Source organism: Gymnoscopelus braueri (genome assembly GCF_963280865.1).
Source record: "Gymnoscopelus braueri genome assembly, chromosome: 2".
NCBI lineage: Eukaryota > Metazoa > Chordata > Actinopteri > Myctophiformes > Myctophidae > Gymnoscopelus > Gymnoscopelus braueri.
In genome coordinates this window covers 59734572-59753741 of record NC_137604.1, presented here as the reverse complement: position 1 = coordinate 59753741, position 19170 = coordinate 59734572, and the positions used below count along the sequence as shown (strand labels likewise).

Below are 19170 nucleotides of genomic sequence, written 5' to 3'. Positions count from 1 at the left end.
GTATGAGACCACTGTACTGTATCTATAGCTGTATGAGACCACTGTACTGTATCTATAGCTGCATGAGACCACTGTACTGTATCTATAGCTGTATGAGACCACTGTACTGTATCTATAGCTGCATGAGACCACTGTACTGTATCTATAGCTGCATGAGACCACTGTACTGTATCTATAGCTGTATGAGACCACTGTACTGTATCTATAGCTGCATGAGACCACTGTACTGTATCTATAGCTGTATGAGACCACTGTACTGTATCTATAGCTGCATGAGACCACTGTACTGTATCTATAGCTGCATGAGACCACTGTACTGTATAGCTGCATGAGACCACTGTACTGTATCTAGACCACTCTGCTGAATCTATAAACCACTGTACTACATATATAGAACATTGTGCTGCATTTATAGACCACATACATTGACCACTGTACTGTATCTAATATAGACCACTATACTGCAACTCAACACAACTTAAAACATTTATTTATAAAGCACATTTAACATGACCAGGTCACCCAAAGTGCTGCACAGGTCGCCACGAAGGCTCGGTAGATGCAGTACAGTGGTCCATAGATGCATTAGAGTAGTCTATAGATGCACTCGAGTGGTCTACAGATGCATTATAGGTGTCCAAAGTGGTCTACAGATCACGACAGTGGTCTACAGATGCACTAAATGGGTCTACAGATCACAACAGTGGTCTACAGATGCAGTATAGGGGTCTAAAGATGCACTAGAGTGGTCTAACGATGCACTAGAGTGGTCTACAGATGCACTACAGTGGTCTACAGATGCACAACAGTGGTCTACAGACACACTAGAGTGGTCTACAGACGAACTAGAGTGATCTACAGACGCACTAGAGTGGTCTACATACACACTAGAGTGGTCTACAGATGCACGATAGTGGTCTACAGACACACTAGAGTGGTCTACAGACACATTGTAGTGCATATATAGACCATGTACTGCATCTGTAGACCACTCTAGTGCATCTGTAGACCACTCTAGTGCATCTGTAGACCACTCTAGTGCGTCTGTAGACCACTGTCGTGCATCTGTAGACCACTCTAGTGCATCTGTAGACCACTGTCGTTTATCTGTAGACCACTCTAGTGCATCTGTAGACCACTCTAGTGCATCTGTAGACCACTCTAGTGCATCTGTAGACCACTCTAGTGTGTCTGTAGACCACTGTCGTGCATCTGTAGACCACTCTAGTGCATCTGTAGACCACTGTCGTGCATCTGTAGACCACTCTAGTGCATCTGTAGACCACTCTAGTGTGTCTGTAGACCACTGTCGTGCATCTGTAGACCACTCTAGTGCATCTGTAGACCACTGTCGTGCATCTGTAGACCACTCTAGTGCATCTGTAGACCACTCTAGTGCATCTGTAGACCACTCTAGTGCATCTGTAGACCACTCTAGTGCATCTGTAGACCACTGTCGTGCATCTGTAGACCACTCTAGTGCATCTGTAGACCACTCTAGTGCATCTGTAGACCACTCTAGTGTGTCTGTAGACCACTCTAGTGCATCTGTAGACCACTCTAGTGCATCTGTAGACCACTGTCGTGCATCTGTAGACCACTCTAGTGCATCTGTAGACCACTCTAGTGCATCTGTAGACAACTCTAGTGTGTCTGTAGACCACTCTAGTGTGTCTGTAGACCACTCTAGTGCATCTGTAGACCACTCTAGTGTGTCTGTAGACCACTGTCGTGCATCTGTAGACCACTCTAGTGCATCTGTAGACCACTGTCGTGCATCTGTAGACCACTCTAGTGCATCTGTAGACCACTCTAGTGCATCTGTAGACCACTCTAGTGCATCTGTAGACCACTCTAGTGTGTCTGTAGACCACTCTAGTGCATCTGTAGACCACTCTAGTGCATCTGTAGACCACTCTAGTGCATCTGTAGACCACTCTAGTGTGTCTGTAGACCACTCTAGTGCATCTGTAGACCACTCTAGTGCATCTGTAGACCACTGTCGTGCATCTGTAGACCACTCTAGTGCATCTGTAGACCACTCTAGTGCATCTGTAGACAACTCTAGTGTGTCTGTAGACCACTCTAGTGTGTCTGTAGACCACTGTCGTGCATCTGTAGACCACTCTAGTGCATCTGTAGACCACTCTAGTGCATCTGTAGACCACTCTAGTGTGTCTGTAGACCACTGTCGTGCATCTGTAGACCACTCTAGTGTGTCTGTAGACCACTCTAGTGCATCTGTAGACCACTCTAGTGCATCTTTAGACCCCTATACTGCATCTGTCGACCACTGTTGTGATCTGTAGACCCCTCTAGTGCATCTGTAGACCACTGTCGTGATCTGTAGACCACTGTGGACACCTATAATGCATCTGTAGACCACTCAAGTGCATCTGTAGACTACTCTAGTGCATCTATGGACCACTGTACTGCATCTACCGAGCCTTCGTGGCGACCTGTGCAGCACTTTGGGTGACCTGGTCATGTTAAATGTGCTTTATAAATAAATGTTTTAAGTTGTGTTGAGTTGCAGTATAGTGGTCTATATTAGATACAGTACAGTGGTCAATGTATGTGGTCTATAAATGCAGCACAATGGTCTATATATGCAGTACAGTGGTTTATAGATTCAGCACAGTGGTCTAGATACAGTACAGTGGTCTCATGCAGCTATAGATACATTAGTGGTCTCATGTAGCGATAGATGCAGTACAGTGGTCTCATGCAGCTATAGATGCAGTACAGTGGTCTCATGCAGCTATAGATACAGTACAGTGGTCTCATGCAGCTATAGATACAGTACAGTGGTCTCATACAGCTATTGATACAGTAGAGTGGTCTCATGCAGCTATAGATACAGTACAGTGGTCTCATGCAGCTATAGATACAGTACAGTGGTCTCATACAGCTATTGATACAGTAGAGTGGTCTCATGCAGCTATAGATACAGTACAGTGGTCTCATACAGCTATAGATGCAGTAAAGTGGTCTCCTTTTTACAATAGGCGGAAATTACATATTTGTACTGCATGGAAAACACTGCATGGTTCTTGCCCAAAACTGCATGAGATTGGCATAAATTTGACATGTCTGTACAGGGGAGGGTTGTAGGTATCCATTTAACCCATTTCCATTCACATATATTGAGGTGACAGCTCAAGGGACCATTTGGAATATGGTGATGGTCGTTTTTCCCTCGCCAAAATGTTGTCTTAACTTTGAATCATTAGGTATTTAGCCCCCTTCCCGACAACGTAGCATGAAAAGGTTGGTCTCATTGATAACCTGAGGTTGTCTGGAATCAAAGGGTATCTCTATCTTTGGGCTACGTCTAAATTTGAGCGTTCCACAGTCTCCGAAAGACACTCTCGCCGGCGTTCCAGCCAGCCATCTCCCAGGTCTCATAGGGGTAATAAAACATTGAAAAAAACATACTTGGGACCACTTTTTTTCTTGGGATCATCAAAATCCCAATATTAGAGGTCCTATGGATGCCAAAAATCAAAACTAGAAAAAAAAATAAGCAGTCGCGCGTGGACCCCTCCTAGGGCCTCTACTAATGGGATTGTAGCAGGATGGGCGTTGGTTCCCACACTGAGTGCCCACGGCCCATCAGTGGGCAGTATTAAAGCTCCGCCCACTCATCAGTGGCTGATTGGCACCAGTATTAAAGCTCCGCCCACTCATCAGTGGCTGATTGGCACCAGTTTTAAAGCTCCGCCCACTCATTAGTGGGCTGATTGGCACCAGTATTAAAGCAGCGCACCTCCTGCCGGAGTTGTTTTAGCTGTCTGTCATGAGAAGAGAGAGAGGAGCAGCAGCAGTGCAGACATTACTGGGCTTTTAATTGTTTGTTGATGTGAATATTTTACTTTTTCTTTTTTTTTAACTGTGGACTGCAATACTTTTATACATTTAAATTGTGTTATAATGTGTTATTTTAAACCGAGGATTGCACACAGAGAGATAGAGGAGCACGACATAATCGCTTTGAGGCACCAGTTGTGGTTATTTACGGGATTTTTTGTATTGAAAAAAAAACGTCATTAGACTAAGTTATTTTTTGTGGTTCTACTTAAAAACCCAATCGAACTTTTCCAACAACAATGTGTGCGGCAGTTGCGAAGCCCTCGGCCCCCCTGAAGGAGATCCCAGACGTGCTGGTGGACCCCCGCACCAAGAAGCGCTACCAGCGGGGCCGCTTCCTGGGGAAGGGGGGCTTCGCCAAGTGCTTCGAGATCACGGACATGGAGACCAAGCAGGTGTTTGCGGGTAAGATCGTGGCCAAGTCCAGGATCCTGAAGCAGCGCCAGAGGGAGAAGATGACCTCGGAGATCGCCATCCACAAGAGCCTGGACAACCCGCACATCGTGGGCTTCCACGGCTCCTTCGATGATGACGACTTTGTGTTTGTGGTCTTGGAGCTTTGCAGACAGAGGGTATGTAGATTTGGTGTGTATAGCCGTTGTGTTATAGCTTTGGATCAAGACTATCAATCATAGATGTGTTTTTATTGAGTCTTGACTTTTATCTAGCCCCATTTGGAACCTCTCCCGCCGCTATATAGGCCGAGATGAGGTCCGAGATGAGGTCCCACATTGCTATGGTGCCTGTTAGCGCTCAAGAAAATCTGACCGACGGGTTGAAACAAGCGTTTAAATCGTTTTTTTTAGTCAGCCTGAGGCCAATGTTTTCCCAATGCAATCTTACGGGAGCAGTACTGCAGTACTTGACCGCTAAAAGATAAAACATCTGAGAGCAGGGAAGAATACCTTTACTTTTTGGATACGATGTGCGGAAAGGGTAAGAATCATGCATAGTGGAAAATATTTGCCGAGCTATGTGAAACCTCATGAGGGTTATAAGAATAATGTCAACATTGTCTTGTCTACAGTCTCTGCTGGAACTACACAAGCGCCGAAAGGCAGTGACAGAACCGGAAGCACGTTACTTCATGATGCAGCTGCTGAACGGCTGCCGGTATCTCCACGACAACAGAGTCATCCATAGAGATCTAAAACTGGGAAACATCTTCCTCAGCGACGATATGATGGTCAAAATAGGTAAGTTAAATGCATGCTGTGACACATCCAGGGCCACACATGGATTGTTCACTAATGACACAACACGATATACTGCTCTCCCATATTTTATTTAAAGAACAATGTATCGCCCATCCATGGGCTTCATCGGGTTGGCGATTAAGCCCTTACGTGGACGAAACGTTCTTGTTGGTTAAACAAAATATGGGAAAGCAGTAGGCTATATCGTGTGCAGACATTCCCTTATTTTCACTTGAATATTTGGTCCAGCACACTGTTCAAAGAACTGTGGGGATAGCCTATCTTTTTTTTTTCTCGTGATGACACAACCACACACTGTAGCAAAATCACAAATAACACATGCATAACGAGCCTGTTTGTCCTCTAACGGACCACGGCAAGCCCCAACTCGCAAAGGAATGGTTTCCAATACTTCTAATAAAGTTACTTATTTGAATGAAAGCTAACATGAATCTTCATCTCTCTCCACAAGGGGACTTTGGCCTGGCAACTAAGATCACGTACGATGGTGAGAGGAAGATGACGCTGTGTGGAACACCCAACTACATCGCCCCTGAAGTGCTTTTGAAGAAGGGCCACAGCTTCGAGGTGGACGTCTGGGCACTCGGATGCATCCTGTACGTTGTCAACGTGGGTTTTTTTTCTTTGTAGAACATTGTAGATCACAAGCACATAATATGGAACCTCTCAGGGAACGGTAATGAAAGAAGACTAGAGAAGATGGATAAATATATAAGAAATCATAGAAAAAAGGTTTAATTAAAACAAATTGTACAATTATTGACCCCTCGTTCCTCCTGTCTTCTTACCAGATACACTCTGTTGGTGGGTAAGGCTCCATTTCAGACGTCCTCTAAGGAGGCGACCTACAACCGGATCAAGAAGAACATCTATACCATCCCCTGGGTAAGTTGGCACACCACAGTAGAGCGAGACGGGGAGTGACGCGAAGCCAAGGTCATGGGGCTCTGGAATCGAACCAGTGTATTAAAGCACAATTAAACTTTCCAAACACCAACTTTGCCAATGTCGTTTTAACATCTACATCCCATTTAACATACTGCCTTTCCTCCCTTTTCCCCAGAATTGTGTGTGTGTGAGATCACCTTTGCTCTGTCCTCACCTGTAAACCCTCTCCTCTGCAGAACGTCAACCCATTAGCAGGCTCGCTCATCAAGCGGATGCTGCGCGCTGATCCCTCCCAGAGGCCCACCGTTGCACAGCTGCAGACAGACGAGTACTTCACGCAGGGCTATGTCCCCACGCACCTGCCCACCACGTGCCTCACTTTGCCCCCGCATTTCTACATCGCCCATTCCACAGCGGCGGAGATGAGACGGCCGTTCACCGCGCTCAACAACAAAGGTTTTTTTATTTTTTTTACTCAATGGTAGAAACTGTATTCAAGTGCTAGAGAAAGGTTGGTCCTGACCACTGTTTTCTTATTTTTCCAGGAGGTTCAGAAAAGGTGGAGGTGAAAGATGACCCTGCACCAAGGTGAAACATCACTGTTCTTTAATACAGCATACATTTAGGCTTCACTAGCCAAGAGAAGAAAGATAACAAAAAGAAAGACCGAAACAAAAATGACTTGACTAGTAAGATAATTCACGTTTCCGCATCTGCCAACATACTTAACAGACTTACCACCAGGAAAGTAATGATCTAAATGGGATATATTTCCTACATGAGGGCGTTAATGGGTTTAAGTACAATTTTATTGACTATAACTCCCACAGCAATTGCTTTCAAGCATAATGTGCTAAATCAGATTGGGATGGTGCTGCAGTAGATTGTGGTCTCTCAGTATATGCCAATGTGGTGTTTGTTCTTTATAAGTTATGAATATTGAGTGGTAAACATGACTTTTCAGCATAGATGGGAGGGTTTTGCTTTTAATCTAGTTTGTCCTGTGGAAACAAAAATGGCAATTGCAGATCTGCAAGCTCAAAACGCGGTGCTTTGCGCTGCGTTTCGAGCTTGTGGATCTGCAACTCTTGATGCTTTTATGTATCGCTGTAGTATGATGAAGTAGGGCATTAATTTACGACCCACAAATTAAAATCTGGAGATGCGATGTTTCCACCTGACGGCAACGATATGTTGAGGGGTTTCTCCACTGGTTCTTTGACAGTGTCCAGTACAGATTGATTAAGTCAGTTCTGTATTCTCAGGGTCATTGCGGGCAGGGATGTACCAGAGGGACCAGACTGCAACCTGACTGACATGTTACAGCAAATCACAGCTTTTCTGGCAACAAAGCCGTCCGAGAGGCCCCCTTTACTCTTCTTGAGTATATACATATATTTTTTTTACAATACTTGCCATTTCTACTCCACTAGAATGACAGAGGAAAATATTGGAACTTTTTATTCCACTACAATTATTTAAAAACTTGACTTAGGGCACGGTCACGCCGCACTTTTATTTTACCTATGGGCCGGAATCTGCCAATGCTTTGTCAATGCAAATGCATTGACAAAGCATTGGCAGATTCCGCCCCATAGGTAAAATAAAAGTGCTGCGTGACCGTGCCCTTAGGGTGCAGACACACCGAACTTTCATTCTGCCTATGTGGCAGACTCTAACGATGCTTTTCAGCTGGAACGGAGTTTTGCATTAGATGCAGAAGACCCCGCGTGTATACCCATCTTCTGGATCAGCAATTGGATCGACTACTCTGATAAATACGGGCTAGGTAAGGCACGCTTCTGCATTTTTGGGAAAATATTTTCTAAATGTTTTATATATTCTGCTTTCACATAATGTATATCAGTTAAAACCTTTTGCAACAGAGAATTTGTATGTGTTTTGCAGGGGTAGAATAACTAGTCGCAGTACTGCAATAATGTGCCGTTTCTAATGTAGAATTGCCTTCTGCCATTTCTTCCTTGCTTGGTGTGTTGTAAAGATTGTGTATTTTAAAAGATGTTTTTTTCCAGGCTACATGCTGTGTGACGACAGCGTGGGTGTGTGCTTCAACGACTACACACGGTTGATGATGCACGCCGATGGGGAGCGCCTGCAGTATATTGATGAAACCAATGCAGAGAGCTACATCAGTGTATGCTCGTACCCTGCCACGCTCACCAAGAAGGTCAGTAGTGACCCAACACTATTTTTGAAACATTTAAGATGCTACTAACTCTGCTATTGGTGGGCATGGAGCCAAAAACGGGGAGCCAGATGTCGTTAAGGCAGTGGTGGAAAGTAACTAAGTACATGTACTTAAGTACTGTACTTGCACAATTGAGTAACTTTTTACTTTATTAGAGTATTTCCAATTTGCAATACCTTTTCTTCTACTCCACTGCATCTCAAAGGCAAATATTGTACTTACTCCACTATTATTTGAAAACTATAGTTACTAGTTACTTTGCAGATATAAATTACTATATTATAAAACCTACATTAACCACTTAAGCCCTATTTTATACATGGGCTATTTGAAAATAGCCTATCTACAGGCTCACAACACGTCGTGGCGCAGATACTGGATATTAGCGCCTGTGGCCATATTATGATCTGGCTTGAAAGTACACTAGGCTCAAAACCCGTCTACTGGCAGTTGGAAAGGAGTTCAATTCGTTCACTTATTCGCCCAGTATGGTATAGAGTCATTTCCTCCATGCTTGAAGCAACTTTTATACCTGAGATCTCATGTTAACCCGATGCTGATCTCTTAAAGTAGTCATATTTGGTCAATATAAATGGTGCATTTATATGGCACTTTTATCTAAAGCACTTTACATAGATTGTGCATTACATTCATACACCAATCGCGGAGGAAACCATGCAAGGCACCAATCTGCTCATCGGGAGCAATTAGGGTTCAGCGTCTTGCTCAAGGACACTTCGACACTAACTCTGGGGGAGCCTGGGATCGAACTGTGAACCTTGCGGTTCCCATCCGGCCACTCTACCCCTGAGCCACTGCCGCCCCTTAGTCGTAGCATTACAGCTTGCTCTGTGGAGGTCTTTACACTTTTCTGTCTCCTATATTATGTTTGTTAATCCTTATCACTTATCACTTTATTTAGTTTATCGCCTCTCTTGCAGGTAACGTTGCTCAAGTACTTCCGTAGCTACATGAGCGAGCACCTTCTCAAGGCCGGTGCCCACATGGCAGGTAGAGACGGTGACGAGCTGGCACGCCTGCCCTACCTCTCCCACTGGTTCAGGACCGAGAGTGCCATCGTGCTGCACCTGTCGAACGGCACAGTGCAGATTAACTTCCAGGTTGGTAAACGTCACAGCATCCAAAGAGTAATGTCAGACCAACAACCTAAACTTCACTTCATCCAAAGAGTAATGTCAGACCAACAACATAAACTTCACTTCATCCAAAGAGTAATGTCAGACCAACAACATATAACGTCACTGCATCCAAAGAGTAATGTCAGACCAAATGAAGCATAGCGTTAGTTCTTGCAGGACACGGAAGTCTTGCACGCCAAAGCTGTAACTAGCTGTCAGTCAGCTGACGTGAACATCAGCTTTCTATTCCCCATTCACAGCACTGCTGGTCATTACGTCACACACTCATTATCCAATCACAGCTCACGCATTAGCAAAGAGTTTCCTTTAAATATGGTTCGAATTCTCTAGGTCTTTCTTGGTTGCTGAACCAATGCATTCTGCTAGCTCCTCCTCCACCCCAGCCTCCACCTTTTGATTAGAGTCTGGCATAGGCTCAAATACTTGTGATTATCATGTATATCTGCGTCAATGTAGCCTACTGCTTATTGTTGACATTGTATCCCTTTTTTGGCCGCCCCTATAAGTGAGGTTTGGAAATTTGTACAATTATCCTGCGCTGTGATTGGCCAAAAATTTACCCCGCCTAACCCTGCACCGTGATTGGCCAATCACAATCTAATCAGGACTGTGTTTGGCCAGTGTCACATGACACATGTGCATAGCCCTATATAAGAAACCATAACTTTAAAAAAAACATATTTGTTTTTTTTAAGTTATGGTTTCGTCCATCATAAAGAGTGTTTCAATAAATGTATTTATCTTTTGTACATGATTGGTTGACTCCATTCAGTATTGTGTTAGCTAGCAAGACACCGCCCACTTCACACAGGGTGTGATTTTTTTTTTTGCTTAAGCATTCCCTGAATATATGCTTAGCAGGCTGCTTCGACAAAATTCAGTGAATATTCTCCCAAGAGCGGAGCTTTAACGCCAAGCTTAACTGTATTCCATTTGTGGCAATAAATGGAATACAGTTTGGGGCGGTGGGGCCGCATGTGGCTTAATGCGGCCCGCAGGCTCACTTAATGCGGCCCGCAGGCTAATATCGGAATACTGATACTAGTATTAAAATTATATTTTCTTTGTCCAATGTATTTGTATTTTAGTTCATAAAGTTAACATAAGTATAACTATATGAATTTGAAATTAAATAAAAATGTTACTTTTCAGGATTCCAATTCAGTAATAGCAAAATTGTCAAAAATAGCCGATCTACAAGCTCAAAATGTGTCGAACTGCAACACGTTTTGAGCTTGTAGATCGGCTATTTTTGTGTGACATTGACTGGCCCGGCAGCATAGGCGATTTTTAGGGGGGGCATGGGGGGCACTTGCCCCCCCCCCCCGGTGGCGACGATTTTTTAAATTTTATTTTTATAGATTGTTTTGGCCAATATATGGCAAGTATATGCAGAATATATGCTGCATGTATACCATATTCAGGTTCATATATGTGGATATATAGGAAATATGTCCACATATATGGATATATGTACATATAGTAAGTATAGTATAGAGAGTAGAGACATGTATGCAGGCGGCCAATTTCGTATGTCACATATATGATAAACATACATGTTGCATAATATAAAAACATATATGTTCATATATTTCCCCCCCCCCCTGGTGGCAGAGGCAAAGATCTTCTATGCCCGACAGTCTATAATGCAATGTGGCCCTCTGGAGTGAGTGTGGAAATATAGTGGCCTTCGCCATCATCAAAGTTGCCCACCCCTGAGATTGTTTAGGAGACACAGCGCCAGTGTGGGGGTTTCCTTTCCACGCTGTGTCACGCATTGCACTTGGCGTAATACATTAAATGACATTGTTTTCATCTCCTCCAGGACCATGCCAAGCTGATCCTCTGCCCCCTGATGGCTGCGGTGACGCATGTCGACGAGTGGCAAGTCTTCCGCACCTACAAGCTGTCCTTACTGGAGGAGTTTGGCTGCAGCAGGGAGCTGGCCACCAGGATGCGCTACGCCAAGCAGATGGTGGTCAAGCTGCTGAGCTCCAAGGGCTCTGCAGCCCTTGGAGATGAGGAGCCAAATGAGGAGCCAAATGAGAAGCCAATTTGTGTTATTTTGTAAAATGTAAAAAGTTCCATGTTTAATTTTAAATGTATTTAAAATTTTGTATTTTTTAATTAAAGAGAATTCTACTCAATATAAATAACTGGTTTGTTTAGGCATGTTTACAATACTCAAGGAAGTTATGTTGGCCGTTCATGTAACTTTTGTAATAGCTGGTGGACACAAATGATAGCTGTTTTTAATTTGGACTTAAAAACGGCTATGGTTGGGGATTGTCTAAGTAAGCTGAAATATTGTTCCAGGTTTGTGGTGCATAGTAGTGAAATGCTGCTTCACCAGCATTGAACATGGCTACTGCAGGGCACTCGACCCCCTTCTTTTACACTTAGAATGCAAAAGAAATGTAGATGATGTTAATCTAGTAATCATACTAGTTCAAGGTTTCTGTATTGTTACATCTTGTATGGGTGTACTGTATAGGAGTAAAGTTATTTAGCATGTTTTAGAACATATGCTACACACCATCACATATCAGTAACAACACCAATAGCAGCAAAATATACTATATTTACCAGTGGTGGAAACAAAGTACATTTACTTAAGTACTGTACTTAAGTAAGATTTTGAGGTATTTGTACTTTACTTGAGTAGCCTATTTCCAATTTCCAATACTTTGACTTCTACTCCACTACATCTCAGAGGCAAATTTTGTACTTTTACTCCATTACAATTATTTGAAAACTTTAGTTACTTTGTAGATTTTCATTATCATTACAAAACATACATGAACCCCTTCAGCCCTATATACATTTCGGCCATTTGAAAATAGCCGATCTACAAGCTCACAATGCGTTTGTGAGCTTGTAGATCTGCTATTTTCAAATGATTTCATGTCACTGTTTGGGACAGTTCTAGACAGCTGGAGAAGACACTCAGTCAAGAGATCGAGAACAAGCTGTGTGATGCTGAGATGAGGAGGATCCAGCAATATGAGGTGGATGTAACTCCGTACAGCACACTGGAGACTCATCCTGTCTGAGGATGGAAAACAAGTGAGTGTTGGAAATGTACGGAAGAATCTACCAGACAACAAAAGAGAGATTCTGTACATGTGCCTGTGTGTCTTTAGGAAAACAAAGCTTCTCAGGAAGGTTTTACGATGAGGTTCAGGTTAAAGGGAAGACTGAGTGGGATCTAGGAGTGGTCAGAGAGTCCATCAACAGGAAGGGAAACATCTGTCTGAGTCCCAACGATGGTTACTGGACTATAGTGTTGAGGAATGGAAATAAGTACAAGGCCTCTGCTGAACCATATGCTGTCCTCCTCCCTGTAAAACTGGAGCTCCAGAAAGTGGGAGTGTTTGTGGATTATGAGGAGGGTCTGGTCTCCTTTTATGATGTGGAGACCAGAGTGCATCTCTACTCTTTCACTGGCTGCACCTTCACTGAGAGACTCTATCCATACTTCAATCCATGTATCAACCGTAATGGTACAAACTCTGCTCCTCTGGTCATCTCTCCTGTCAATCACACTGATTGACAGGATTAATCCTTTTATTTCCAAAAGAATGTGTAAATTACACATTATAATGTGTATAATTACACAGTATAATTGTAACTCTTAACAAAACTTCTTTATCTGCAGCAGTTAGGGCTTCAGTGCCTTGCTCAAAGACGCTTCATTCAGTTCAAAACACTGGTGACGACCTACAAGGCAGTCAAGGTCACGTCACCTCCCTGACCTTTTTGATTGATTGAATATTTTAGTAGACGGAAATGTAAAAACAGCACGAGTACAGTCAAACACTTTGTCTAAACGGATTTAACACCTTGCGGTCTTGTTTCCATTGGGGTCCTAGGTATTCAATTTATCAACATATAAAATACTATATTGAATACTTAAGTATATTTAAAAGCAATTACTTTTGTACTCTTACTTGAGTAACATTTTGACTGAGCTACTTTTACTTGTAGTGGAGTAAATTTGACCAGGAGTATCTGTACTTTTTACTCAAGTACTGGAGTACTTTGTCCACCACTGCAAGTTGGTGTAGACATTAAATGCCCATGTATCGGGATTGTACTGTACAAAAAACAAGTTTTACTCTTTACGTGCACAAGATTGTGACAATAAATACAGCCTTTCCTTGAACCTGTAGCCTCCTGGAAAAACAATCTCATTCTGAACCATATTTTAAAATCAAACTGCAGCATCTGGCTCCTCCTACAGGAGACAGGTAGCCATTACAGATCCTGTACTCCACCTGTAAAGTAACCATTAAGTAAATTCATTCAAGTACTGTACTTAAGTACAATTTGAGGTATTTTTTTTACTTTACTCCAGTAAAGTAAAAAATACTTTACTTTGAATACTTTTATTTCTACTCCACTACATCTCAGAGACAAATATTGTACTTTTACTTCACTACAATTATTTGAAAACTTTAGCTACTAATTACTTTGTAGATTCCAATTATTATTACAAAACATATAACCACTTCAGCTCTATATATATTTCGGCCATTTGAAAATAGCAGATCTACAAGCTCACAATGCATCACGATGCGATGCATTGTGAGCTTGTAGATCTGCTATTTTCAAAAGATTTTTTCTACATTGATTTTGAACTTGTGAAATGGGACATTATGTACAATGAGTACTTTTACTTTTGTACTTTAAGTACATTTTGATACCAATACTTTTGTACTTTTACTCAAGTAAATTTTTAATACAGGACTTTTACTCTTAACAGAGTATTTCTACTTTGCAGTATTGAAACTTTTACTTAAGTAAAACATTTGAGTACTTTTCCCACCACTGGACAGTATCAGGGTTAGTTCAGGACTCCAGGTTTACATGTTGTCATAACTTTCATCACCAGAACAGAAGCTCTGTGTCCTGTTCACCATCACTATGCATCACAGGTACGTTGTGAATGATAGATCAAATAAATCAGCTCTCATAAAAACTACTTGATCTGGATATGCGTGAAGTAGAGGTCGATTTAACACAAAACATGTTAATAGCCTAAATGTCAACATTTAATAGTCCATGATTGATGAGGAAGCAAGTCTCCGTGATTCCAACACATGTAGCCCTGTCTGTCTGTCTGTCTGTCTGTCTGTCTGTCTGTCTCCTGTAAAGTCAATAAATAAAGGAATTATAGTGATATTGTCAACAAAATTCGATCTAATGGTGCTTAAATGTGTTCAACTACAGCAATAGGCGACCATAAGTAGGCCTATCAGATAGGCCTACTTATGGTTGCTGAACCAGACCACCATACGGGCAAGGGTGAGACATGAAAAAACATATTTCTACGCATTTGTTTTGAAATTGCAGTAATGATGATGTATATGTTGATGATTGATTATCCCCCAGGCCCAAGGATGAAATACTAAAGTGGTTTGGGATGGTAGGCCTACTGTAGGTACACTATAGCCCTGAAACATGTCATATCATAACAGGCATGGATGAACTTAGACCTGGTGTTTTCACTTTACCCATTTACGGCCCGTACATCTACATAAACGTTCATATTTCAAATATAAAGTTCTTATCTCATGACCATGGATGTTACAATACTGTACGGGCCCTCAGACGTACCTGTATCTTCTGTATTGTTCAATAAAGAGCATTTTAATCTGATCGGTGGCCATTTTGAGCGAATTTTCTTATGGTTCCAACTCTGAGACCCTATCGTTTGGGAGGTGTACTGCACTCTGATACATTATAACTCTATAAGAAAATGGCCACCGATCGGATTAAAATGCTTCTTATTGAACAATATGGAAGATACGGGTACTTAGGTGGGCCCGAGTAGAATTGTAACACCCGTGGCCACGAGGTAAGCACTTTATATCTGAAATATGAACGTTTATGTAGATGCACGGGTTCGAAATGGAGGAAGTGCAAACACCAGGTTGAAGTTAATCCATGACGTTCGTGACAGACGACCGTCATGTGAACCATGGCTAGGTACAGTATAATGTGTATTAAGGGATGGTAGGCCTACTGTAGGTACAGTATAATGTGTAATGTATGTAAGAGTTGTACCAGGTGTTCTCTCAGGTTTTTACCGTAACCTACCTTAGGGGGTTCATTGAATCTAACATTAAGTTGGTCAGATTTAAAGCAGCACTAGGCTATGTAACTTTTAATGAATAATTAATTAATTGTGTCCAATCTGTATGGTAGAATATGTTAATTCAATATAACTTATACATTTTGATATATATTAACTCATTTTGCTGGAGACCCCTGGGGGTCTCCGGCCGGACCCCACTTTGAGAACCTCTGCTTTACAGATAATGGTATGAGTGAGTTCTTATTCCTGTATATATTCACAGGGAGGCTGCCAATCTGCATGCCGTGTTGCGGCAAATCACTGCTCTTCTGGCAACCGAGCCGTCTGAGAGGCCGCTCATACGCCAAGGTGAGAGAGAGCAAACACTTTGAACATTAGGGTTGTTGGGATCATTTGGAACCGTTTCCTAGAACCGTTTTTTTTATCGCACTGTCAGAGCTGGTTATGTAGACTTCACGTCTGCTATACAATTACAATACTAGTGGTTCTCAAACGTTTTAATTTCAAGGACAACCATACAGTAACTCACATGAGAGTGTACACATGGAACCAAAATGGATCCATAAGGGTCCATTTGTACACTCTCAGAGTTACAGACCTGTAAGGGTCCATTTGGAAACCCCTAAGTCGAATCGAACTGTTAAGAGGGAATCGTTAAATAACCGGAATCGTTACAATCCTAAAGGATACCAACCCTATTTGCCATGTCCCCTCAGATGTCTGGGTTTCAGAAGAGCATCATGTCTCATCTGATCACTGAACCCATTATTGAATTGTGAGAACATTGTGAATGTTATGACTGTAATTGTGTGTGTGTGTGTGTGTGTGTGTGTGTGTGTGTGTGTGTGTGTGTGTGTGTGTGCGTGTGCGTGCGTGCGCACTTTCAGAAGAGGCAGAGGATCCTGCTTGTATCCCCAAATTCTGGATCAGCAAATGGGTGGACTACTCTTCTAGATTCGGGCTAGGTAAGACAGGTCCTGTGCCCAGTTTGTTCCCCAATGTTGATTCATTTCACCAGTGGTGGAAAAAGTACTCAGATGTTTTGATGTTTGTTCCAGGCTACCAGCTGTGTGACAACAGCGTGGGTGTGCTCTTCAACGACTACACCCGTTTGATGATGTATGCGGACGGAGACAGCCTGCAGTACATTGACAACAAGGGCGCCAAGTTCTTCGTCACTGTACGCTCATACCCCGACATGCTCACCAAGAAGGTCAGTGGTTATCTCTGTCCTCCTCAACACTAACCCATTTAAAATATTACTATAGCATAAATAATACTGGCAGGAAACTAAACGTGTGTAGCCATGACACTTGCTCTTCTTCCTGTCCTGTGTTTCATTCTTACTGGCTGCTGTTAATGCTGTGACACCTGAATCTCTACAATCACAAGTTTCGGACAAGAATTTTCCTTTTGGCTGCTTATCAATTAATCGATAATAAGGTTATCAACTTTCAATTAATGAATTAATTGATAATTTGCATCCCTATTATGATCATCTTCATCTCTTTATCTCTTCCTTGTTTGCTGTCTTTCGGCTCTCTCCTCTTGCAGATAATTTTGCTCAAATACTTCTGTAGCTACATGAGCGCTCACCTTGACGAGGCCGGTGCCAACATGGCGCCTCAGGACAGGGACGTGCTGGTTCGCCTGCCGTGGCAGCTGCACTACCTCGCCCACTGGTTCAGGAGCAAGAGAGCCATCGCGCTGTACCTCTCTAACGGTGCGGTCCAGATTAACTTCTTCCGGGTTGGTAAACGTCGCTATATTATCCATAGAGCAAGGTTTCCCCAAACGGTTCGGGCCGCGACCCCCCCAAAATAATCATATTTGAACTGGGGACCCGCCACCCTGACAAGCACTTGTAGGCAACAATTGTAGGCATTACATTTAGTTTGACTCGGTTCCACAGATAAATATTGTGAAAATAGCCGAACTATAAGCTCACAATTGTGAGCTTGTAGATCGTCTATTTTCACAATGTTTGCCTCTTTTGTAATATTTGACAATTTGGCCAATTTGGTATTAAAGTCATTAAATTGTAACTTTAGAAATGTGCAGATATCCTGTATACACTTATACTGTATACACTAGTAGAAGACAGGGTTAAACAACTAAGAATGGGATTGGCTTTCAAAATAGTCAATGCGACTCTGCCCTCAATACCCGCATATCTGACTAAATACCTCCAAAACATTTGCGACAGCCACAATACTATAGGGAGCGTAAACAACGATCTGGTACCACCCACCTATAGAACAAACATGGGTAAATTCTCCTTCTACAGAACTGCCACCCAAGTGTGGAACGCCCTGAGCCCATCCAAAATTTAGATCACTGGCTTCCTTTAAAACAGCCCTGAAAATTCACCTTTCAGGAGGCCAAATGGGAAGGTAATTATCACTTCTCCCTTAGACAGGCGACCTCCCCTTTTTTTCTCTACTCTGTAGATATAGTTTTATATTTGTGATGATATTGAATGTTTGGTGCTATTTTATATGTTGATGAATTGAATACCTAGAAGCCCAATGGAAACATCTATCCTTTTAGACAAAGTGTTTGACTGTACTCGTGCTGTTTTTACATTTCTGTCTAAATATTCAATCAATCAATACTGTATGTTGGTTTGTTTACTGTTGAGTGAGAAAACAATGTTGCACATTAAGCTAATCCTCTGGGGAGTCCCCAAAATCATTTGGGGACCCCCCTTGGTAACCACTGCCCTAGTGGACACATACACTGATCCTTTCTTTACTACGTCTCTTCCAGGACCACACCAAGCTGATCTTCTGCCCACTGACGGCCTCTGTGACCTACATAGATGACGGGCAGGTCTTCCGCACGTACAGGCTCCCCCTGCTGGAGGAGTGTGGCTGCAGCAGGTGGCTGGTCAGACGAATACGCTATGCCAAGCACCTGGTCAAGAAACTGCTGAGACACCGCTGAGCTGGCTACAAGCTTTCCGCTCTACCTATGAAAAAATATATTGTCTTGCTTCCAAGGCCTGTTTTGTAAAGATGTTTCAATCACTTTCAAATAAAAGAGTTTGAACAATGTAAATAACTGGTTGTTTGTTTGGGCACATTTCTCAAGTAAGTAGTGTTGAAGTTAATTTGTAATGTTTTTTTTGCTGTCTAGATCGGGTGTGGACACACAATAGAAAAGTATTTAAAATTGGAAGTACTCCTGTAAAGTAAAAGTACCTCAAAATTGTACTTAAGCACAGTACTTGAGTAAATGTTCTTAGTTACTTTACACCACTGCATATTGGTAAGGATATCATACTCCGTTGACAAAAATCTCAGAAACTGAGCATTTGGCTCCTTCTACAGGACATAGACAGTCATTACAGCTCCTGTAGGACACTACCAGTACCATAAATGACACCAGTAGTTCTCAACCTTTTCAGGCCGGGACCCCCCCAAAATAATCCTATTTGAACTGGGGACCCCCCAAAATAATCCTATTTGAACTGGGGACCCCCCAAAATAATCCTATTTGAACTGGGGCCCCCCAAAATAATATTTGAAATGGGGACCCCCCACCCTGACAAGCACTTGGAATTGTAGGAGTTGAGGCATTACATTTAGCTTGACTCGGTTCCACAGATACATATTGTGAAAATAGCTGGTCTACAAGCTCACAATGCCTCGTGACGTCGTGAGGTTGTAGATCAGCGATTAAAAAAAAATTGCCTCTTTATTTTATTTGACAATTTGGACAATA

The 19170-nt window shown here is 42.5% G+C and overlaps 1 protein-coding gene across 1 annotated transcript; it reads left to right on the top strand.

Annotated features, from left to right (window-relative positions):
* Positions 1-4109: 4109 nt before the first annotated feature.
* Positions 4110-18390, top strand: LOC308106242 (serine/threonine-protein kinase PLK1-like; the record flags this gene model as incomplete). The annotated part of the gene is made up of 15 exons (XM_080457298.1): positions 4110-4442; positions 4898-5066; positions 5539-5683; positions 5879-5972; positions 6212-6431; positions 6521-6563; positions 7241-7319; positions 7608-7764; positions 8009-8163; positions 9126-9305; positions 11170-11411; positions 15707-15792; positions 16503-16657; positions 16999-17193; positions 18214-18390. 15 exons carry the CDS (start codon positions 4110-4112, stop codon positions 18388-18390), a joined length of 2430 nt encoding a protein of 809 aa, XP_080313424.1.
* Positions 18391-19170: the final 780 nt, after the last annotated feature.